This window comes from Ranitomeya variabilis, chromosome 1, assembly GCF_051348905.1.
Source record: "Ranitomeya variabilis isolate aRanVar5 chromosome 1, aRanVar5.hap1, whole genome shotgun sequence".
Taxonomy (NCBI): Eukaryota; Metazoa; Chordata; class Amphibia; order Anura; family Dendrobatidae; genus Ranitomeya; species Ranitomeya variabilis.
The window spans coordinates 164,585,146-164,611,057 of NC_135232.1; the positions used below are offsets into that span (position 1 = coordinate 164,585,146).

At 41.9% G+C, this 25,912-nt stretch overlaps 1 protein-coding gene and 1 long non-coding RNA gene across 3 annotated transcripts in view; one reads left to right on the plus strand and one right to left on the minus strand.

The window, feature by feature from the left end:
* Positions 1-25,912, minus strand: part of EPB41L4A (erythrocyte membrane protein band 4.1 like 4A) — a 370,057-nt gene that overhangs the window by 26,197 nt on the left and 317,948 nt on the right. For both annotated transcript variants that reach the window (XM_077290345.1, XM_077290336.1), the window contains 7 exons: positions 20,259-20,336; positions 19,757-19,878; positions 15,356-15,446; positions 10,565-10,648; positions 9,711-9,818; positions 7,071-7,118; positions 4,195-4,272 (listed from right to left, as the gene is read on the minus strand). In XM_077290345.1, coding sequence (XP_077146460.1) covers positions 4,195-4,272; positions 7,071-7,118; positions 9,711-9,818; positions 10,565-10,648; positions 15,356-15,446; positions 19,757-19,878; positions 20,259-20,336 — 609 coding nt within the window. The remainder of the gene's footprint in view (positions 1-4,194; positions 4,273-7,070; positions 7,119-9,710; positions 9,819-10,564; positions 10,649-15,355; positions 15,447-19,756; positions 19,879-20,258; positions 20,337-25,912) is intronic.
* LOC143808086 (uncharacterized) overlaps positions 22,015-25,912 on the plus strand; it is a 67,428-nt gene continuing 63,530 nt past the window's right edge. Inside the window, exon 1 of the long non-coding RNA XR_013221880.1 lies at positions 22,015-22,075. This is a non-coding gene — a long non-coding RNA (uncharacterized LOC143808086). The remainder of the gene's footprint in view (positions 22,076-25,912) is intronic.

Sequence of the window (25,912 nt, forward strand, 5' to 3'; positions counted from 1 at the left end):
TATCTTTGTATTCTTCACTACTCCATGATAAATGATCGTCAGCCTAATGAGATTTTACAGACAAGCAAACATTCTCCGGCTCGCTGTATCAATCTTGGCAGGACACAAGCATCATAAAGAAAAGCCGCTTACACATGCTCATTAAGCTCATGTTTATGACCGCTTTTCTTGACGTTTTGTTATGCCAAATAATTTAATTTATCATGATGTTGTCAAGTATTGATCGCACCAAGCTCCGCATGAAAAACACTATGGAGAGTAAATGAGGACATTACTGATAAGGTGAGACGCTGCTTCAGTAGACGGGATTATTACAGGTTCCGCTATTGTTGGGTAGTGGAATAGATTGGCCATCAGAGCAGTGAAAAATGGTAATAAGCGACTTCTTTACTGTCAGGCACTGTCTGCAAAGAAGAGACAATGGACAATGGCATCGCACATCCAATGTATAAGGGATAACTTGTTACTTTAGAAATAACCCTATAAGGCATAAATTATTAAATCGTACTGATGAATATCTTCTATTCAATTCAAAACAATGTAACCATACAAGTGAATTTTTGTAAGACTGGAAATTACCTCTCCGCACCACTAGGTGGCAGGCAAAGAATCTTTACTAATCCATGAAGCATAAGAAAGATAAAGAATGGAGGCAGGTGCACATGCAAGGTTTGAATAAGTACAAATTACAGCAATTTTTCAGTATTGATTCAATGAGTATTTTTTTTAAGTAACTTAGTAAAGGATATTTTTTTTTACTACTAACTGTAAAAAGAAAAGTGAAGTGCAAAGGACAGCTCGTGAGATCAATCTTGTATATATAAAGTATCCAACTAACTTTACCGGAGACTCTTATTTCTAAAAATGTTATAATACTACAATTCAAAAGCAAAGCTATGCTTATCGCCTTAAAAAAAACAATTATGTGATTGTTATTGTTTAGCCCTTGAAAAAATACACACCTACACAAATATACACAGACACATACACCCGCACCGACAAACTGTGCTCATCATAAATGAGAACAGGATCATCATCTTTTTCTATGCAATACCATACTACTAAATACTCCAACAAATGTGGGCCATTGATTGAAAACAAGATTTGTTATTTTTCACACCCAAAAAGGTAATTTTCCTAACAAATTCATCCAAGAACATGTTGCGAAAATGTATACACCCCAACTGAAGTCTTAGGTCCCTTTCACACATCAGTTTTTCGCTATCAGTCGCAATCCGTCGGATCCGTTTTTTTATCATAGACTTGTATAAGGGTATGTTTCCACGTTAAGGCTACGCGGCGGTATCGCCGCAGCGGCGAAGCCGCTCGGCGCTAAGCCCCGCCCCCTTAATGGGACGCGATGGTGCCGGATGTGTACAGTACACATCCGGGATCATCGCACCCCTCGCCATAGGGCCCTGTGATATGCCTTGCGGGGACGCTGCGTCCCCGCAAGGTGTACGGACATGCTGCGTTCTGAAAAGACGCGCAGCATGTCCGGAGTCGCAGGGCCGCCGCGTGCGGGTTTCCACGCATAGTGGAGACGGGATTTCATAAAATCCCCTCCACTATGCTGGAACATCTGGACGCTGCTTGTTTGACGCTGCAGCGTCAAACAAGCAGCGTTTACTTACCGTGGAAACATACCCTTAGTGACGGATGGCCTCACGTTTCATCTGATGTTCACCGGATCCGTTGAAAATTATTTGTCCGGCGGCCGGAGACAACGGGCAAAGTAACGTTTTTTGTGTACGTCGAAAAAACGGACAGCGACGGATCCGTTGTTTGCTAGAATGGAAGTCTATGGGCGCCGGATCCGTCAATTGACGGAATCCGGCCACAGATTCCTTTTTTTTAACTGAGCATGCTCCGATTTATTTAGCCAGATCCGCTAGTCGGATCCGTCCAAAAAACGGATCCGTCGCAATCTGCGACGGATCCGTCAAGCCAACGGATTGTGACTGATGGCAAAAAACTGATGTGTGAAAGGGGCCTTAAAGTTTAAACTGCAATATTCTAATTAACAAGAATTCGGCCACAGGTAGGTTTAATTATTAATTAAACAGGTTTCCAACAGAGAGTTGACTAGAAAATGGTGTTTAAAAAAGAAAACCTCATCCTATTTCATGGTGTCAGCGATGGCACCACATGGAAGAGAAATGTTACAAGACCTGAGAAAGAAAATAATTTTACACGAGAAAGGTGACAAAAAGATCCGGAAAGTATTATAAGTCAGAATACGGTAGCAAAAGTAATACAAAAATTTAGCAAAGATGGAACTACAATCATCTCACAGAGACGTCTAGGCCAACCACAGAAGTTAACATCTTCTGTTGAGTAGGGTTTAAGAAAATCGACAAGTAAGTTCACTGCAGTTAGCTAAAGAATTAGATAGCCAAACCAAACATAATACGAACATAGCCCAACCAAACACAATACGACCTACACTGTATGAATGGCATGTATGTGGGTGTTGTTCATGAAGGAACCCTTTCTTAAAACCCATGCACAAAAGATGACTGCCTACAAAGACCCAGGGCCCATCCTGAAAATATGCAGACTATGGGATCTCTATACTCTGGAGCAGACCGGGCCACATCCAGCCCTCTGGCTATCTCAGTCTGGCCCGCGGACCGAGACAGCCATGGGGCTGGAAACGAGGCTCACAGGCCGCACCGTGCCCACATGCCATCTCCATCTGTGCTGACTTCTTTGGTGGAGGAGGGGCCTCCGGAGCTTTCCTCCACCAATCAGCATGTGAAGCAGCTGATGCTATGACTTCATTTCATCGCATCAGCTGTGTGCTGTGGAGAGTCAGCGCACTGGAGGCAGGGAGAGAAGCCGAGTGCCGGGGAACGGGACCGAGGTGAGTATGTTTTTTTTTTTTTTTTTTATGTGTAAGGGACGTTTGGGTGGGCATGGTGCTGCATATGGGGATGACAAGCTGCACACGGTGCTGCATATGGGGGCGACATGCTGCACATGGTGCTGCATATGGGGGCGACATGCTGCACACGGTGCTGCATATGGGGGCGACATGCTGCACTTGTGGAGGCTATGGGGGCCTCATGCACTGTATATAGGGAGAATGTGTGGGGCTCATGCAGTATATGGGGATGCTCTGGGGCTCATGCTGCATATGTGGAGGCTCTGGGGCTCATGCTGTATATGGGGAGGCTCTGGGGCTCATGCTGCATATAGGGAGGATGTGTGGGGCTCTTACAGTATATAAGGGGATATGGGGGGGATCATACAATATACAGAAGGGGCTGTACGATATATAGGGGGATGTCAGCATACTTAATTCTGCTCAATATTAAGTGATACAATTAATATTAACATAATTATCAATAATACATCAATATTAATATTGAGTAGATTTAGTTTTGCCCTATTGGTTCAGCCCTCCACGACAGTCACGGTCTCATGTGGCCCCTCGGAAAAATGAATTGCCCACCCCTGCTCTGGAGTGATGAGACCAAGGTAAGTGTCTCATCATGATGGGTAAAACTGTATGGTGTCACAAAAGTGAGGAGTACAAAAGAAAAATATGTGGTGCCTACAGTGAAACATGGTGGTGGTGGAGTACTTATGTGGACTACATGAGCGGTAATGGTGTCGGGAGGCTTCAGTTCATTGATGATATTATGAATTCAGAGATGTACTGCTCTATATTGAAAAAGAAGATGATACTATCATTCTGTGCCCCTGGTACAGGTGCACTTTTCCATCATGAAAATGATCCAAAACACACATCTAAGGCCACTGCTGCATTTCTGTAGACCAAGGCGAAAGTCATTCAGTTGCCCAGTATGTTTCCCGATCTGAACCAAATTGAACAACTACAGGGAATTCTGTTGTCATCTAGCATCCAGGCTCTAGGAGGTTGTTCTTGAAGAATGGAAAAAGATATATATTGCAATATGTTGCCAACTTGTTGATTCCATTCTTAGAAGACTTGATGCTGTCCTTAAAAATCATCATACAAGATACTAGATGGAGTAGTTTTGGATGTGGTGTGTACTCATTTGTACTAATTTGATTAAAATTGAAGATTTTGTAATGAAAGATATTATTGACCTTATTTTTCATGGTATGAGTTAAAAAAACTTCTATGAAAAACCGTCTTGTCAAATTTTGGATATTGTACTTATGTTCAGCTGATGGAATCATCACCAGTTGCTGACTAATTACCTGTTTCGTTTTTTGCGATGTTCCCTGTTGCAGTTTTCAGACTCGCTGCCGCTACTGGTATTACAACGTGATCGAGACCTGAAGAATTGGACATCAATAAGTCAAAAGCAGAATGTCAATAAAACCAGTAACTGATAATCCATAATACAAAGCCTCATGCACATGGCCATATTGTGCCTCTGTGCATGTTAATAGTTGTGTGCAGATGTGATATGGCACCCCAGAAATCTATGGGCCCACATAGTACTTAAATATAATATTCCATATTTTAACAAAATAAAAAAAATAAAACCGAGATGGCGCCATGTCATATCCATGCTTCTGGTGGACAATATGTTTAATACATGACAAATTCCAGACAGGCTGAAATAAAGCAATCAAACTATTTATATACGGTACCTCAATACAACTGGATCAACATGTTAGGGCATGTTAGGCTAGGATATGGGTTGAACTAGATGGACTTAAAGTCTTCCTTTAACCCTAATAACTATGTTATTATGTTACATGTACGATTGCCTATGGCTCTATAAGATAAAGCCTTGATTAATACATGTCATCAATCCAAATCTAAACCAGACTAGAAATGTCAATGTAAATTTATTGAAAAAAACTACAAATAAGTATATAAATGCATCATACAAAAAAGACAAAAAGTGCACAGGCATGAAAACAGCTGAGAAAAAACAGCGCACAAGATGTAAAAAAGTTGCGCTGAAGACGACACAGAAATGATACTAATCACTGCTGCACACCCCGCAAAAACCCCCCAAAATACCATGAATTACAACAGCCAGTGGTAAATGATCATATGTAAAATAGTAGATAACCACACTAGCTGCAAGTATTAATGCTGGGGCCAGAAAATGCTGGGCTATGATGCTCAGACATCAGGTATTAGTATTTAGTTCGATTATCCTTTGTATTTCTTTTGATGTCTGAGCATCATAGCCCAGCATTTTCTGGCCCCAGCATTAATACTTGCAGCTAGTGTGGTTATCTACTATTTTACATATGATCATTTACCACTGGCTGTTGTAGTTCACGGTATTTTGGGGGGTTTTTGCGGGGTGTGCAGCAGTGATTAGTATCATTTCTGTGTCGTCTTCAGCGCAACTTTTTTACATCTTGTGCGCTGTTTTTTCTCAGCTGTTTTCATGCCTGTGCACTTTTTGTCTTTTTTGTATGATGCATTTATATACTTATTTGTAGTTTTTTTCAATAAATTTATATTTATAATTATCCTTGTCTGATATGGATTTCATGCATTTATTTTTGTATATTTTATTGATATAGTTACATGAGTCATCCATTAATGCACTGAGTTGACCCTCGGTGTTTTTTTCTTTTTTGGTTTATATGTGTTGGCTGACAAGGGTTGCCCTTTGATAGCTCCGAGGGCTTTTTTTTTCCTTGGGTGTTGTAGAAATGTCAATGTACCTGATGCCCTTTTTTGAATGATCCAGCTTTTGTCACTCAGTGGGGAAGCACTGACTGATTCATTAAAATATGTCCATCACTGTTGGTGCCTTCTGTGGAGAGTCAGAGACAAGCTCCTCCTGGTCCGCAGACAGAACCAGCCCTGATGACACCATCACTGAACCGATCAAAGGGCAATGGACGGGGAGAGGCGTTTCTCACTTTTTAGATACCACAGACAGATTCAACCATTTTAGGAAGATGCAAATAGGGCTCCACAAGAGAGGATCAGGGGCAGTGAGAAAAGAAGGGCACCGGGTATTTATGATGATGATGATGATGGTGAACAAACATTTGTAGGACAATCAGCTATTGTAGGATAAGAAGGTCTGCTTCTGCCAGCTTGTGGTGTGGCAGCAGCAGGCAGGCGCTAGGTACACTCTTGTAAGGAGACTTTTAGAAGAGTGTATGGCATATAGACTACAGACACATTTTTCCCCACAATTATCTCAGCTCCGCGTCCACTTCATCAGTTTTTAGAAGAAGAAAGTTGCATGTGTACATGTTTAAATGGTGATGAAAAAAGTTTTTATGTGTAGCATATTGACATATGTGAGGAGTGAAATGTGCTATATTTATTATGAACAAACGGCACTTCAGAGTGGAACTTCTGAGGAGCGGTGGCATCATATTAGTATGATTGTTGTTTTTTTTTTTTGTTCTCTCATTTTTTCATTTTATATGTACATATTGATTTAGTGTCAGGGGTTGTCCGTTAAGAAAAAGTTATCTCCTATCCGCGTGTAGATCGGTGAGGGTCCAACCACTGTGATCTGCAATAATCGCCATCATAGGGAACTTTTATCCCCGTTAGAATGGAACAGTGCACATACTCGACCGCGGCTCCGTTCATTCCCTATGGGACTGCTGAGCGCTGCAGTCTCCATTCTAACGGGGATCAGTGAGGGATCCAGTGGTTGGACACAATCTGTAAGTAATCACCTATCCCATGATAGGTGATCATTTCTTTTTGCTGGACAACCGATGTAAAGACACAGTGCTTGAAAGATCATGTACCTGGATAGACATTGGTACCGGTGTGCCACCCTTCATCTTTCTTGAATTATGTGAAGTTATTGAACTTGTCATGATACCAATTCAATAAAAAACCTTCCATCATTCAGTAAAATATCAGATGTTTTTTAATTTTATTTATTTTTATTTTTTTTAACAAATGAGCCAATGGGTGACTGATGGCAAATGCATAGCATCCGTCTGATATACGTTTGATTAACTCTTTGTGACATACCTATGGGACATGTGGGGTATAGAGACAAGAAGGACACATCTGCACCTAGACAAAGTGATGACTTCATTGCCACCAGCGGGCACATTCGTTAAGGAACTGTCTCATGCGATTGTATGTGATTGTATAACCAGGTCAGTCCCATACGTACCTCCTTCTGTGCTTCAGATCAGAATCCTCACCACTGTTCGGTCCTTTCCTGCATATTACAGAATACATGATTATACAGACATATGAATTACAAGATATTAACATTGTAGTTTTCTAAAATATCTTAATTTTTATCAAAATGACACTGCTATATTATCATTTCATTACATTATACGGTCACATCACTAATAAAATACAAATACTCATAAAAGTTTGGAAAACAACCAAAGACTGTAAAGGGAATCTCAATGTGCTGATGTATGTAAGGTATGTTTGCCATCTTTTCGTCCGAGGGTCCGGAATTCCACAGACAACCCAATCATTTGTATGTGCTTATTCTTCATGGGGTAGAACCATGTGAAGGGATTGTAGTGTTATTCATTGCAATTGTTCCTGATCACCCACATCACAATATACACTCACCGGCCACTTTATTAGGTACACCTGTCCAACTTCTTGTTAACACTTAATTTCTAATCAGCCAATCACATGGCGGCAACTCAGTGCATTTAGGCATGTAGACATGGTCAAGACAATCTCCTGCAGTTCAAACCGAGCATCAGTATGGGGAAGAAAGGTGATTTGAGTGCCTTTGAACGTGGCATGGTTGTTGGTGCCAGAAGGGCTGGTCTGAGTATTTCAGAAACTGCTGATCTACTGGGATTTTCACGCACAACCATCTCTAGGGTTTACAGAGAATGGTCCGAAAAAGAAAAAAAATCCAGCGAGCGGCAGTTCTGTGGGCGGAAATGCCTTGTTGATGCCAGAGGTCAGAGGAGAATGGGCAGACTGGTTCGAGCTGATAGAAAGGCAACAGTGACTCAAATCGCCACCCGTTACAACCAAGGTAGGCCTAAGAGCATCTCTGAACGCACAGTGCGTCGAACTTTGAGGCAGATGGGCTACAGCAGCAGAAGACCACACCGGGTACCACTCCTTTCAGCTAAGAACAGGAAACTGAGGCTACAATTTGTACAAGCTCATCAAAATTGGACAGTAGAAGATTGGAAAAACGTTGCTTGGTCTGATGAGTCTCGATTTCTGCTGCGACATTCGGATGGTAGGGTCAGAATTTGGCGTAAACAACATGAAAGCATGGATCCATCCTGCCTTGTATGGAGCATCTTTGGGATGTGCAGCCGACAAATCTGCGGCAACTGTGTGATGCCATCATGTCAATATGGACGAAAATCTCTGAGGAATGCTTCCAGCACCTTGTTGAATCTATACCACGAAGAATTGAGGCAGTTCTGAAGGCAAAAGGGGGTCCAACCCGTTACTAGCATGGTGTACCTAATAAAGTGGCCGGTGAGTGTATATATTTTATAGACAGTTGTAATCAGAATAATTCCACCCCCACTGCAAATTAGCTGACAAACTCCAGACAGGCTGAAATATAGCAATCAAACTATTTATATACCTCAATACAATTAATATAACAAGTGGTTTCTCCAAACTGAACACAAAATGCCACTTTCCATGACTACAGCAGTCTCAGAAATATTAAACCCCACAGTTAGAGAATGGTCCTGGCTTAATCTACTTTCAAAACTTTCATTCCTCTTATGCAAAGGGACCGTGAAATTATATAATACCTGATTTCCCCTTTTAGTCCTTATAAACCGACCCTCCTAATCACTTGGAGGAAAAGAAAAGGAGTTAAACCTTAACCTAACAGACTCAGAACTCAGGACTATCCTCTCTAACTCACACGGCTTCTCCAGGTGCACACTTGTACTGGAAATTTCTTACAAAATGCTATTTCGGTGGTACCGGATCCCTGAATTCCAAGGGTTAACCGATTCTAACTTGCGCTGGAGATGTGATACTCACAAAAGGTATCCTCTGCTCACATATTTTGGTTTATCACATAAAGGTTGTTGCTATTGTGTTTAAAATGGAAACCATCCATTATTTTCCATTTCGCATGCAATTATTTAGAAATCATGCAATGTGAGTTTGTGTATTTTTTTTAAAGATTCTATCTCTCACAGTTGAAGAGTACCTACTATAGAAATTACAGACCTCTCCATTCTTTGTAGGTGGGAAAACTTGCAAAATCGGCATTGTATCAAATACTTATTTTCCCCACTGTACATACATACACATTCAAATGTAAAAGGACCATAGTTCACTCTAAATATGTCTTTTCATATGGAACCCCCTTGTCATCTATACTGTGTATTCTTGGGAATTATCCAGGTATCATCTGATTAGTTGGATGCAGTCCAAGATGGATGTGGTTATCATCTCAGGCAGAACCCTAAATGCAGCTCTTTATTATCCATCGCTGTATTTTATATCATTCTTAGAGCAGACATTGGCCATTCAGCCTCTGGAATAATGATCAAGATGCTTCTATGTAGTCCGGCGGCAGTCTTTAGCATGTGTTAACAGTCAGCCTATGTCAGAGGTGTCAAACTGCATTCCTCGAGGGCCGCCAACAGGTCATGTTTTCAGGATTTCCTTGTATTGCACAGGTGATAATTTAATCACCTGCACAGAATGATTCCAGCACCTTGTGGAATGCTAAGGAAATCCTGAAAACATGACCTGTTGGCGGCCCTCGAGGAATGCAGTTTGACACCTCTGGCCTATGTACTATAAACACAGATGTAAGAAACATTGGGATGCTACTTACCTCCTCATAGGCTGTCCCGACTCATTTTCACTCCCGGACTGATTGCGCCGTCGAGGACTGGGGAACTTTGGTGACTTGGTGCGGTCATTGGGAGAATTATAAAGACCACTGAAAAGAGTTAAGCATTTAATTTTCAGGTACGTGTGTCCTTTATGCAGATTATTGCAGTACAGCGGAGTAATTGGATCTTTCTAATAGCACTCACAAAGTGACACACTTGACCCATGAAAATTAAGGCTTGGTAAGGAGAAGTGTTTCACTATGCAAAGGAACAATTCTCGGTCTGTCTGGTGGTCCTGAAGTCTTGGTAATCTGGTAACCTATATTACATGTACAGTAAGTGTAATGTATATATCCACGTATTAGGAACACATAAAATTCATCCAGGTAAATCAGATCAATAAAAATAACTTGTGATCATTTTTTTTTTTTAACAGAGATTAGTGTTCGTGATCATACACCTGTCAAACCTGCATTCCTAGTGCTGATGTATGGGGTCTCTGAGGTGCATATATTTTCCTTCCTTGGGGCATGCAATGGTTTTTTTCTTAGCAAATTAGAATGAAACCTCTGTATGTCTCATTATAAAACCAGAGGTACATGGAGATGTAGTATGGGCCCACAGGAGACGGGCATCACATTGATCTTTACAATACAGATCTGTAATGGAGCCATGTGCAGGAGCCCTATAAAGACCATCACTGCATGAATTTAATTCTATATATAATAGGGTAAGGAATAAATGCAGTTTATCATTATAGGCGAGGAAGGATAATGGAAAGGCTAGGAATCAGTACATATGCGTTACACATAGTAAACCTAAAAAATAAAAAACACTTTTTAAAGTCCAGTACCTTGCAGAGCCATTTTCTTCCCAAGGGGCACTTGCTTTACTTCTTTGGGTATCTGGGCTGTTGTCACGTTTGACCTTCTTAGAACTGCAGAAAACGCATAAAGGAAGAAAAATACACGGTATTAAGAAATGGGGTATGTGAACTTTTGATCAGGGTCATTTGGATGTTTTGGGTTGTCATTATGATTTAAAAAGAAAGAAAAAAGTAGTTTGACAATAAATGGCTTCACCCAACCACTAACCATGAGTGGAGAAAAAGTTTTGATGTTATCATTCATATTCTCTGAAAAAAGGCCAAGAAAGCAAAAATTCAGCCGGGGTATGTAAACTTTTGAGCACAACTGTATCTAGTCAAATAGTGATAAAATGCTGTTTCTATCTGCCCAGGTTCTCCTGCTATGTCAGGGGTGGGAAACCTCAGGCCCCAGGGCCATTTACGGCTCTCAATAACCTTTTATCAGGCCCCCGATCAGATTCTCAGGGACCGCATTCTTGGGCAGGGAGGTGTAGTTTGATTACAACCAGCTCATTAATTTCTTCTTGCTCTGTTAGCACACACACGCAGTGTTCACTACGGAACACTGAAGGGCATGCAATGAAGGATTACCTCCTGAAACCAGTGCCAGAGTCAGGATGTACTTTGTGAGCGGAGTTTGTACGGCCCCCGAAGGAAGGTATAAATATCCATATGGCCCTTGGTAGCATAAAAGATTTCCCACCCCTGTGCTGTCAACTCCTGAATTTTGTGCATACTGCTCATTGGCAAGGAGACCAGCCACCACTGATCTCTAGGAGCGGTGGCAGAACATGGACAGTTTGTGTTGAGGTCAGTCAGGATCTTGAACATGCGCTTTAGCTCCTCATTCTGACCAGGTCTCTATAGCCCCATTCATCTCTATAAAATGGCTCCTGTGCATGCACAATAGTCCAGGAGCCGTTCTAAAGTGCAATCATCTTCCTCATCAGTTTATGATCTGGCCACTGCTCACATCTGCTAAAGTGCACATTCAAGATCCTTATTGATCTCAATACAAGCTGTGCATGTTCTGCATGCTGGTGGATTATGTATGTATATATATATATATATATATATATATATATACACACACACACACACACACACACACACACACAATCCCAATGTCAATGAAACAGTGTAACCACCACTCTCTATTCATCTCTGGGGTCTATGGGACCACTATTGTGCATGTGTTACCGTCAGTTCTAAAGCCAGGAATTTTTAAAAAGAGTGGTCCCACATGGATATTACACTCCATTTACAAGACGAACATTTCTTTTACTCTTTGGGGTTCCGAGTGGTGGGATCGGTAACCACCGATCGACCAAACCGCTGCATGACCAGCTCTACCCTCACCTACTGTATTCTCACCCATCCCTTGTAGATTGTGAGCCTTCGCGGGCAGGGTCCTCTCTCCTCCTGTACCAGTTATGACTTGTATTGTTTAAGATTATTGTACTTGTTTTTATTATGTATACCCCTCCTTACATGTAAAGCGCCATGGAATGAATGGCGCTATAACAATAAATAATAATAATAATAATAATAATTCTCATAATCATACACTTACCACTTGTCCTGTGGATAGGAAATTAAATTGATCCCACCACCAATTTTTAAGTCTAAATAATTCAGTCTTTATTAAGCTCTTGTGGGATATAGGAGGATGCAGTATAGAAATCTATATACATAATGTATAGTCAAAGTGTCAAACAAATGAAGAACACACATATATTTCAAGAAAGACATATCCCATAATTTACAGAGTTTCACAGCTTCAATTACAGATGCAAACTAATGTTTCTTTTACGTCAATGGAGATTTTATTTTCCCTGTCGGCGCTTGTTCTAGAGAAATGAATACATGTACACGGGCTTGTACAGAATGGAGAAGTCATTAGTAGAACAATCACAGCAGGGAGAACAATGCGTGCATATGTGCGACTGGGGCAGCGCCGGCGAAACTCTACACTGCTACCGCCGTACACTTGTGAAACAAAACACCAAATACATAAATTGTTTCCTCTAAGAATAAGAAAGATAAAGATTTTATAAGACAAAAAGATAATACAATATGCAAACTTTTTTTCAGCTTATTATAAACTTTTTTTTACATGAGTACACTACAGCTGAATGCCAAATTCTCACTGCAATATGTGGAATTTGTATGAAGTTTCTTCTGAACATCCTTTTTGTCTATGATAAATGCATAAAAATGTCTCACTATATGAGGTATATCTCACCAGGTGGAACCCATTGCTGTCATACATTTCCTATACTACAAAATGACAAAGGGTGTTTTATACATGTCACATAATGACTGTTACATCTAGGAAGACGCTTACTACTAAATTTACGGTATGTCTCCAGTAGCATTAGCCCGGGTTTCTACATAAAAAGTCATATCACAACAGCAGCACGGGAGCCCCGGAGAGCGCGAGCGCCGACACCATTGGAACGGCACCAGCATGGGAGGAGAGTATAGGTTTTTTATTTTATCGGGCCAAACATTTATATCAAGACGGGGTTGTCCAAACAGTGGACAACCCCTGTTTTATTAAATGTCCTCAATCACTCACCCCTTGCATTGGCTGCAGGCAGTCAGAATTTTATTCTCTAATTCTATGCTTGAGACTAGCAAAGGAAGGAATCTGTCTCTCTTGACCCATTAACGTTTGGATGTATAACAACAAAAAACACATATTATAAAATTAAACTTTTTTTTTTTTTTAAATTAATTTTGTACCGGCATGGAAAGTTATGAAACTTTGCAAATCATTTTTTGGGGCAAATTTGTCTTTATTACTGTAAAAAATTACATGCGAGTGTCTTCCAAACCCTGCTTTTCCACAGTATATTTGCCAAAATGCCCTCATTAGGAGTACAGATGATGGCAGCTAAAGGATCAGCCCAGTACCTCTGTGTCACTTAGGCCGGCGTCACACTGGCGAGTTTTACGGACGTATGAGCACAGAAAATACACCCGTAAAATACGCATAACACACGGCCCAATGATTCTCTATGGCCCAGCTCCTATCAGCCGTATTTTACTGATCCGTATTATACGGTCTTCTACGGTCGTACAAAATCGCAGCATGCTGCGTTTGTCACCGTATTGCGCAAAAAAATCGCCAATGAAAGTCTATGGGGGCGAGAAAAATACGGATTACACACGGACCAGCAGTGCGACTTGCGAGAAATACGCAGCAGTGTTCTATAGAAAAGCCGGTAATTCAATTGCCGGCTTTTCATTTCTCCTTCCCAAACCCTACAGGATATGAGACATGGTTTACATACAGTAAACCATCTCATATCCCTTTTTTTTTTTGCATATTCCACACTACTAATGTTAGTAGTGTGTATGTGCAAAATGTGGGCACTCTAGCTTGTAAAATAAAGGGTTAAACGGCGGAAAAAATTGGCGTGGGCTCCCGCGCAATTTTCTCCACCAGAGCGGTAAAGCCAGTGACTGAGGGCAGATATTAATAGCCTAGAGAGGGTCCATGGTTATTGGCCCCCCCTGGCTACAAACATCTGCCCCCAGCCACCCCAGAAAAGGCACATCTGGAAGATGCGCCTATTCTGGCTCTTGGCCTCTCTGTTCCCACTCCCGTGTAGTGGTGGGATATGAGGTAATGAAGGGTTAATGTCACCTTGCTATTGTAAGGTGACATTAAGCCAGATTAATAATGGAGAGGCGTCAATTATGACACCTATCCATTATTAATCCAATAGTACGAAATGGTTAATAAAACACACACACATTATTACAAAGTATTTTAATGAAATAAAGACACAGGGTGTTGTAATATTTTATTAGACTCTTAATCCACCTGAAGACCATCGTCCTGAAACAAAGTTAAAAAAACAAACAACAATATTCCATACCTTCCGTCGTTATGTCCCACGATGTAAATCCGTCTGAAGGGGTTAAATCATTTTACAGCCAGGAGCTGTGCTAAAGCACTCGCTCCTGCCTGTAAAACCCCGGGTACTGAATGGAAAGCAGGGTGACCTGTAGTTACCTTGAGTCGCGGTGAGGCGCCCTCTGCTGGATGTCCACGTGAACTCAAGCGTGGGAATTTTTACATACGCTGAGTGTGACGCCGGCCTAACTCTGGGGATAAGATGATCTGATAAGCACAGCACTCAGAGGAGAAGATGAGGCTGACGTCTTCAATGCTAGCATCGGTACTCCAAATGAGTATGTACTGGTATCACTGCAGGTAAATAGACAGGGGTAAAGCATGGGATTTGGAAGTCTTTATTTATTTTATTTTTTTTTAAGGAATGAAAACAAAACCTTTAACAAAAGGATTTACAAAGCTTCATAGCTTTCCATGCTGACAGTGAGGGGCTGTCCGGCTCTTTCTGGCAGATTGGACCATGTGGCCTTGCTCACCAAAAAGAGTCAGGTGAATACCTAGTAAAATCGCTGCTGTCCCATGCGGGGTTTTGGCATCATGGATGAGTTTTACCCCCAGTGAGAGCTATTTAGAAACTTCAAGTGACTTTCACTGTGGTGCCGACTACCAAAGTTCAGAGAAGGGGCCGGCGCTTTGTGCTGGATCATTTGTGAACGACCCTGCACTACATGCTGGACAAAATTATAGAAAAAAAAATAAAGTTAAGCTTAGTTACTCTTTTTAACCATTCTGTCTTGCACACATTTAGACCAATAAAAACACAATTATTGTTTCACTTTACATCTGCATTTCATGTAATTATCTACAATAAATGTAATGTTATAATATGGAATATTGTTGTAATGTACCTTTTTATTGGTGAAGGGGCAATAATTTTGGTCGTCCCTTCGTTTTCCTCATTTTCTCCATTCGTCATGATCGGCTCTGAATTATTTGAGCCTAGAAACAAAAACTTTCCTTGTGAGTAGGTAACTTCTCTCTGTATCACGCATGACAGACAGATACACATGTTATATTACATTTATTTCAGGTCTGCTCATTTCTGTCATCACAGATCAGCAATGCAAAACTCTAAATGCCGCTTAGGGCTAAAATCACAAGTCAGAGATGAGCATGTTTCTTTGAAGTAGTTTTGCTCTGCTGATATAGCGGTATTGTCAAAGCTGGGCAGATTTCTGAAAAAAAGTGTTGGGTTATTGGGAAGCTTTTTCCTAAACTCAGCAGTTATTGAAGGTTGCTCTGTGGAAATTCATTCGCCAAAGGTTCCATTTAGAAAAACAAAATTCTACAATATAATATTTCCTAAAAAAAAAAAAGAATACACAAAATCATCAGCAAAGATAATAAAAAGAACAAATCAACTTCAAAATATATGCAAAGTATCTGCTCGGATTCACCATATAAGGCCTTGAAAAAAGTATGCATTCCCTGTGAGTTTTTCCACATTACACTTGCAAACTTAAATGCATTTTATTGTGATTGTATGTGTTATACCAACACAACATAGCAAGTATTTGAGAAGTGCAAAGGAAATGATTCATGGTTTTCTAATTATTTAACAAATATAAATCTGAAAATTGTGACATGCATTTGTATCCTGTAGTCTGATACCCCTAAATAAAATCCTCAGTGACCAATTGCCTCCACATAACCACATAATGTGATTATATCACATACGGTAATTGAGTCCACCTGTGTGTAATTTATTCTCTGTATTACTACAGCTGTTTTGTGAAGGCCTCAGAGATGTTTGAGAACATTAGGGATCAAAGAGCACAATGACAACTAATGAACACACCAGACAGGTCAGGGATAAAGTTGTGAAAAATAAAGCAGGGTTAGGTTATAAAAAAAATCTCAAGCTCTGAAAACCTCAGAGCACTGTTCAGTCCATCATTAGAAAATGGAATGAGTATGGCACATCTGCAAACCTACCAAGACATGGCCATCCACCTAAACTGACATCCAAGTAAGCAGAGCACTAATCACAGGAGCAGCCAAGAGACCCCTGGTCACTGTGGAGAAGTTGCAGAGATCCACAGCTCAACCATGAGAATCTGTCTACAGGAAAACTATTAGTCTTATACTCCACAAATCTGGCCTTTATAGAAGAGTGGCATGGAGAAATCCATTTTTCAAAGCAAGCTGTAAGAATTAGAACTTTATGAGCTAAAGGCACTGTACATATAATTATGTATAACGTCACGTTATTAAAAAAAAAAATTGTCATCAAATTTATGCCTTTCAGTATGAGTGCAGCATAAAATAGAGACGAGGCCTTGATTGCAGTGGTGTGTTGATAAAATCACCGTTTTATCTGCTGAAGGTCAGCTAGTCTTCTCAATGATGAGCTATGTCTACCATGTCCACCCCCATGGACAGCTTTCTGTTTACATTATCTGCCAAACAGTGGTGGCCAGTGGGGAAAGTCAGAGCTCATGATTATCGAGTACCACATAGCAGAACTACTACATTGAGAGGATTAGCAAAGCTGGAGCAGATAAAACAGTGTTTCATTAAAATTACAAGAAGAAGCGACTGATCAAGAGTTAAAATTAAGGTCTCAATCAATATTATTAAATTAGACAGGCTCCCCAACACTTTTCAGGAACGCTAAGCGTGGAAGACCCTTTCGCCCCCAACTTCGTAAGACAGCAAAGTTGTATGGCGATACTCCCTAACATCTGTCCCTGACTTCTGATCAGACTATTCAAGATATTTTTTTTTCTTTAATCAAGACTATTTGCAGAGCTGGTTAGAACTAAGCTATGGTCGTAGCTTTAGGTGCATAAAAAAAATCTAGTTGTGGAGATGGACAGCCGTTTATTGTTGCTCACAGTTGTTAGCAAACCTGATATACAGGCACATTCAAGCTTTAACGGGAATCTGTCAGCAGGTTTTTGCTACCTTATTTGAGAGCAGCATGATGTAGGAAGAGAAACTGAATCCAATGATGTATCAATTAGACTACTAGGTGCAGCAGATCTGACACAATCAGAGTTAATAGAGTTAGCAATGCAGAAAAGCTGAGAAAGCTAACCCCGCCCACACCAGGTTCTCTAGGTACTCTGTCAGTAGACAGTGAGCTGCTTATCATAGACAGGGGCGGAGTCAGACCAGAGTCACGCACTTCTGTAGTATGAGCAATGATAATCACAAGGTGATAAAATCTTCAGCCTAACTAAACAACAGCACACAACTGGACATGTGGCACATCATTGAATTCTGTGTTTTAATCCCTAACTCATGATGTCCTCAGATTACATAGCAAAAAACTGCTGACAGATTCCCTTTAAGGCCATCTTGTCCATTTAGCTATTCATAGACAGGTGTAAAACAGTCAGGTCTAGGTCCTGCTCTGCTTTCATCTATTTGGAGGCCTGCTGGGATATATTTCTAGATGAGATACACAGTGTGCAGAATTATTAGGCAAGTTGTACTTTAGACGATAATTTTTATTATTAATCATCAACTATGTTCTCAATCAACCCAAAAGACTCATAAATATCAAAGCTTAATATTTTGGAAGTTGGACTGGTATTTTTTTAGATTTGGCTACCTTAGGAGGATATCTGTTTGTGCAGGTAACTATTACTGTGCAGAATTATTAGGCAACTTAATAAAAACCAAATATATTCCCATCTCACTTGTTTATTTTCACCATGTAAACCAATATAACTGCACAAAATTTAGAAATAAACATTTCTGACATGCAAAAAAAAAAACCCCAAAAAATTAGTGACCAATATAGCCACCTTTCTTTATGATGACACTCAACAGCCTTCCATCCATAGATTCTGTCAGTTGCTTTATCTGTTTACGCTCAACATTGCGTGCAGCAGCCACCACAGCCTCCCAGACACTGTTCCGAGAGGTGTACTGTTTTCCCTCCCTGTAGATCTCACATTTTATGAGGGACCACAGGTTCTCTATGGGGTTCAGATCAGGTGAACAAGGGGGCCATGTCATTATTTTTTCTTCTTTGAGACCTTTACTGGCCAGCCACGCTGTGGAGTAGTTGGAGGCATGTGATGGAGCATTGTCCTGCATGAAAATCATGTTTTTCTTGAACGATACCGACTTCTTCCTGTACCACTGCTTGAAGAAGTTGTCTTCCAGAAACTGGTAGTAGGTCTGGGAGCTTCACTCCATCCTCAACCCGAAAAGGTCCCACAAGTTCATCTTTGATGATCCCAGCCCACACCAGTACCCCACCTCCACCTTGCTGGCATCTGAGTCAGAGTGGAGCTCTCTGCCCTTTACTGATCCAGCCTCTGGCCCATCCATCTGGCCCATCAAGAGTCACTCTCATTTCATCAGTCAATAAAACCTTTGAAAAGTCAGTCTTAAGATATTTCTTGGCCCAGTCATGATGTTTTATCTTATGTTTCTTGTTCAAAGGTGGTCGTTTTTCAGCCTTCCTTACCTTGGCCATGTCCCTGAGTATCGCACACCTTGTGCTTTTTGTTACTCCAGTAAAGTTGCAGCTCTGAAATATGGCAAAACTGGTGGCAAATGGCATCTTGGCAGCTTCACGCTTGATTTTCCTCAATTCATTGGCAGTGATTTTGCGCCTTTTTTGCCCAACACGCTTCTTGCGACCCTGTTGGCTATTTGCCATGAAACGCTTGATTTTTCGGTGATCACGCTTCAAAAGTTTGGCAATTTCAACACTGCTGCATCCCTCTGCAAGACATCTCACAATTTTGGCCTTTTCAGAGCCCGTCAAATCTCTCTTCTGACCCATTTTGCCAAAGGAAAGGAAGTTGCCTAATAATCACGCACACCTTATATAGGGTTTTGATGTCATTAGACAACACCCCTCCTCATTACAGAGATGCACATCACCTGATTTACTTACTTGGTAGTTGGCTCTCAAGTCTGAACAGCTTGGAGTAGGACAACATGTATAAAAAGTATCATGTGATCAAAATACAACTTGCCTAATAATTAATTCTGCACACAGTGTATTAGTAGTTGGGACCATCCTGACTGGGTATACCTTGTAGTGGTGGGATGGATTTTATGCTCTTTTGATCAAAATAATGTCAACTAAGCCCCCCATGTTATTTTCTGAACATGATCTATTACTATTTATTTACATACTGCGGGGTATTTGCTAATTGTTTTTATCCTAGGTTTTGTCTCTTAATGGCCACAGTGTGAATGTGCTCCTACACATTGCACTTATACCAACAGGTGTGCTTGCTCATGTCTTTGGTTCAATTTTAACAACCATTACACAATACCTGGCTGCTGTGTGAGGGCTGTTCTTTTAGGATAGGTTTTACTCCGATTTCTCTCTACCCTTTGATCAGGCCGGGGAAGCTGGATGGACAGGTCTCTGCACATCTGTGAGGCAGTCCTACCACTGGAAATAACAGAACAGATTGGATTTTCAATGCATAATGAAAGAGTTAATGAAAACATCTGTACATGAATGCTATCATTGCAGCCCCCAGTGCATGCAAATCACATAAACTGTTTATAACTGAAGACGTTCAACATGATCACCAGAAGTAACCTTTAAAATGTAATAAATAGGAAAGTGAGAAGGAATCAGACTCACAGGAGATCTTAAAGGAAATAGAATGGCGACTGAGCTTTATGAATGCACTGAACACCACAAATACAATCAATAATAGCCCCAGGAAGCAATACGTCTAATAAACTTGCAAAAAAAGATAGTAATATATCTATCTACACTATGTAAGACATGCTTGCCTATAGGCATATACGGTAATCACTCACCTGTATCGATGTCTGGAGCCTAAGGAGCCAAGTTTACTAAGCTTCCTTGACAATGTGCTGGAATCATTTTCAGGAATCCTTGATGGGAAAAATATGTAAAAAAAAATGTCACAAAAGCAATAGTTATATCAGTGTTCCCAAAAGAGTGACTCGGAAACAATATGGCTCTCCGGCTGGTCTTAGCACTAGCACTGGGGTAAAAACCATAACATTTCTTTCACATCTTTATTATCATTTCTTATACCTTATAATATGTCAAGCTGTTTTTTTGAGACTCACTTGGTAAAGAGTGTTAAGAAGTAACCATTGTTTACATTTATTTTTCATAAATTAGTAGTACACATGAAAATTAGAAATGTTGTAATATATCTTATCAGAGAAGTCTGCTTCTATCTACTCCTGGACTGATCTTCCACTCTATTCAGTGGTAAAATGTGTCTTCAGTGAATACAGAATTTCCCATTACTGAGATAACAGTTGGTGCTTATAAGATTCTATGGAGAAGCGAGGAGATGGAGGGGCTAGAGACAAGCAGACATTCTGCTGCAAGTTCTCATGAAAGGATAGTTACACTATCAGGACCCTAGGTTTATGCAGTATATTAGTATTACATTTCTATTATTATACTGTGTGGCAGGACACCGTTCTAATGATCTTATTATGTATATTCATTAGAAACCTAAAAAAAAACTGCACAAATAACAAAAAACAAAACATCATTATCAATAGATCTAGAAAACTAAAGCTATAAAACTATATCATTTATTAATCGAATTAGTTTAATTGAACAAAGTATGAATTTTTGTTTATGCATAAATATAAAAACACAGGCAGGGAGCCACATAATACATATTATAAGGGGAATAACAGACAAGGGCTAACAGCCCACTATAAAAGTATGTACCGTAATTAGATTAAAGCTGTATGAATATGCATGTAGAGGAATATAATAGTAAAGTGGACTCGAGGTACTATGGAAGTGTATATACATACTACGTGATAAGGGATATTGTGATTAACAGAAAAATATATAAATCTGAACACAATACACCATTATAGTAAATTGGGATGAGCCATTCCTAACAGAGAGAGCCCCTACTCCAACGTACGTTTCGCACAGAGCTTTTTCAAGGAGTGATGTATATTCACATATATGCATGTATATTCATTTATACGAGATCAACTTAAAAAATAAATAATGCCATTTTGAGAACTAAATGTGGGAGGCACGATAGAGAGATGGAGGGCCCATTTATAAAGGGCTTGGCCACTTTATCTTTATTTTAGAAAGTGGACATGATTTTGTGGAATTTACTAATATGCAAGTATTGCAGGTTCTCCTTCTTCCTCACAGACTTTATCGCTCTCCTGTTCTCAAAACATCTGTGGATGAAGAAGCATGTGACCAGACCTGTCAACCTCCTCCAACTGAAAATCAGCATTCATATGTGAGGTGTTTTTCAATTTGAGGAGGCGGATGGACAGGTCACATGCTCCTACATTGGCAGCCATTTTGAGAGCAGGAGAGCTGCGCAGTCTGTAGAGAAGGCGGGACACACAAGAGCAGGAGAAGAACCTGTAACACTTATATATTACCGAGAGCCACAAAATCATGTCAACACGTCTGTTAAAATAAAGATGAAGTGACCAACCCCTTTAAGATATAGCAGTAATGGTCTCTTCAGGATCACTGACATCCACTGAAACGAATAGCTGCTCAGTAATTTTTCATCTTTCCTGCAGAAATACAGTAGTGAAGGAATATTGGTATTGCCTCCTCGCCTCCCCTCAGACAGCTGATTAGAGAGATCCCTGAGGTACAGAAATTTTAATTTCTAGCTTTACTTTTAAAAGACTTTGTAAAATGTATTTAAAATGAGTTTTGTTTTTTTTATGTAAAGAATGTAACTTTTACATGGGCTGAATAATTGTAGTGGCGGGTACAGTACATACGATGCTACTAATATACCATAAGTAGCTGCATTGTTTTTACATCTGCCGGATGAATAAAGCCACTTTCATATTACAGTGATATGTTATAAGGTGACAGTGTTATCAGGTGATATTTCTTCAGCTTGATTATACAATTATTATCTTATAAGTTTGTGACCGAATGAGCAAATATCATATGATCTGAATGAAGTAATTCGATGGTCAGTACATTACCATGGGTATTTCTATCACTGATGCTTCTTTATATCAAATTATGTTAGATTAATAAGCATAACTACATTTATGTAGGGGTGAAGCTTTTATGAAAAAATAACCATAAAGCAGTTTTGTGCAATAATCGGGTCTCAGGTCTTCATGTCGCCTGGCACGTGGTACATGACGGGCAGTGCGGAGGTTTAGAAAGAACGTGTGCCTCCTCCTGATAGACAGGCAAGGAAGAGCGGTGCTAAAACATGAAAAGAATGTGCTTTTTCACAGCAAACTACACCCACACAGCAAAACTATGAAGCACTGAAACCCATCATTTTACCAGCTGTGCCGTCACTCTGCTCTATGCGATTCTGCGGTGATGATACAGATATGTTTATGTGCGCACATTTTCCCTGTAATTGTGGAACTAGGACTAGATGTAGTTCAACAGCAATGTCAATAGATATTTTATATATGGATTTAGGCTCCACTGACCTGCAGTACGATAAACCAGCACTTTCTGGGGGCCTTTTCTCACTTAAAGGGAACCGGTCACATTGGATAATGCTATTTAACTGCAGCTGTAAAGTTAATTTGCAGGCAGGCAATTAGCGCTAAAATGCTGTCCAGCCACCATACTGAAAGCGCGGCTACTTGGAGAAAATTAACTTACAGTATTTCGTCCCGGAAGCTGCCGGCTTTCAGTCATAGAGGCATGCCGGCACAGCTCCAATCACCGCTCACAGCGTGTGTGAGCATGCCCCAGCACTTTGAGTGATCATGGAATCTGCGCTGATGCACTGGAGAGACACCTGTCAAATCAAGTGCAGGGGTGTGCTTACAGCTGACACGTCTGTGTGACTGAAAGCCAGCGGCTGCCAGGAGGAATAAAGTTACATTTCTCCCAGAAGCTGCACTTTCAGTACGGTAGCCAGGTGACCTTTCTAACGCCATTTACCTGCAGATTAACCTATAAATCTGCAGGTCAATAGTGTTATCTGACGTGACAGGTTGGCCTAAAAAAATAATAATTTTTGCAACTGGATTTTGCACCACTGATTGCCCTTTAAAGCCTCAACATTGCACTGTCTATTGCTGGCTGCTGAATTAGTTATCTAAACATTAGGGTTAATCGAATTGGTTCGGATATGTGCTTATTCCAAATAGCTATTGTGCTTACCGAATAGCTGCATCGGGAACTCGGATACTTAGAGCGCTCCCGATGATCAGCTGTTCGGCTCCGCAGCTGCATGTGCAGCGCCCCAGAGTCCTGGTCGTTGCAGTACTGTGGCTCCGCCACTATGGGGAGCTATGGTGCGTCCGATGGCACTGAAGGAGTTCATCTGATCAGGTATCACAGACACCAATACATTTCACAGCTGGGCCTCCGGGGGGAGCTAAGGGTGCTATTCATTAGGCCACTCCCCACCATAGTGGGTAAACTGGGGGTCAGGCAGGAAGTTAGATCAGAAAGCTGACTGGGTTGGAACCAGGCAACACCTTGTGGCAGAGGGTGTTGTAGGGGAAGATACAGTAGGGTCTCTGTCAGGGGTGGGATCCTGACAGAGGCTTGGCAACGAGAACGAACGTAACGGGACCGTGCCTGCTCTGGGTAGCGGCGGTGCCCAAGAAAGGATTAGAAGAGAGATAGATTGTGCTGAGTGAGAAACGGGATCACGCAAAGGAGAAATACCAGTAGGAGTCGTGCTGTAAGACCGAAGCAACATCCTACTGAGGCGCACTACCGGTGGCCGGAACGCCGAGGGAGTATCATAACATTCAGCTTCAAGCAATACTCCAAACAGCGGCAGGGCAGTCAGTCTCAGGCGGGCTGTCTAACTCAAATCACTTATGAAGTCTTGGGAGGCAATTGTGGGAGAGGGGCGTCTCTAGGGTCCCGGAAGAACTCCAGGCCTACCCGTCAAACGGGTGCCGTTCCTACCCGAACCTCAGGGAGGGACGGAGGATTAGCAGAACATCATCTAGTCGAGTTGTGAGGGAACATCAGAAACAGACACAACAGTTGTGGGGTACTTTCCGTAAGCACAGCAGGGAAGGACTACAACACATAGCGCTAGGGGGAAGGCACAGATTTCCTCCTGTGAAGAGAACTCTGGAAGTGTCATTGGGCCGGCCGGACTTGCGCAGCCTGGTGAGCCGTATTCTGGATTGAGGACCCAGAGATCTTCAGTAAAGAGGTAAAGAGACTGCAACCTGGTGTCCTCATTATTTACCGCGACCTGCACCCCACAACTGCACCGTTACAACACCACTTATTGCACCGGACGTCCCCCACTGACAGACAGGGCCACGGACCGGGTCTAGCCACCGTGACAACCCCAGAACTGAGACTCAGAGGCCCGGCTCCGGGTACCCCTCGGCCCTGCGGCGGTGTGGGGGCGCTCCAACTTGGCGTCACGAACAGGATCTACTTAAGCCTGAAGAATCAGGTCATGTGTGCCTTGGAACTGTGATTTATTGTGCTTGGACTGTACTTTATTGCAAAGACTGTGGATTGTCACTTGCCGCCAAAAGTTCGCGCCAAAACCGCCGCCATTACAGCGCTAAGGAGAGCGCAGGAGAAGAAGAAGGGCGTGGAAGTGGGCGTGAACAAGCTGAAGAGCGCGAAAGACAATGGCCGCCCAGTCTAAATATCTCGGCCCCTTGAGGACGTGTCCGTCAGCAGCCGAGATCCGCCTCCTGATCCTCAATGGTGGGCAGAGACAGAGAAAACGAAACCGCCCACGAAGGAGAGAGCGGGAAAAGGACCAGGAAGAAGAAGTCAGTGACATGGAGGACGCCATGGCGAGCCGCCCGGAGCCGGAGCGTGGGGTCGGAGCAGAGGACTCCCCCAGCCACCCAGAGGGGCACCGCAACCAGGCCTCCACCGCTGATGCTGAATTCCTACAGACCGGAGTGGACGAGCTCAGCGACCGACCCCGGCGGACGCAGCTGAGCACTGGGGCCGGGTGGAAGAAGGCCATCATCAGGAGCCTCACCAGACATCTGTCGGCAGCCTCGTCTGGTCCGGAGCAAGAAAGAAGTTCCAGCGCTCCGAAGCCAGAAAGCAAGGCCCTGCCGGAAAGCGAGATGCTGCGAGCAGAGATGACAACGTCGCAGCACGAGGCCCTGCAGCCAGCATTCCAGACCCCAGTGGATGCAGAGCAGACCGGCAGCGGAGGGACCGCATCTGAAGCAGGTATGAAGGACGACCCTGCCCTGACGACCGACACCACTCCAGTGACTGCTAGTGCCACAACTGCTGACTCCATTCCAGTGACTGATCTTGCAGCAGCCGCTATCTCTGCTGCAGCAAATGCCCATACTCAAGCTGCGCAGACCTCCATAGCTGCGCATGATTTAACCGTACATGAAAGACGGATTAACGGCGTTTGTCCAGCACTGGGTGTAACCCTGGACCTCACTTTTCCCAGGCCAGGAAGGGTTAAGTGCCAGGTGCAGCCCTGGAAGCCGTCCAACTAAACCTCGGAAACCTGAAACTGTACATAGTT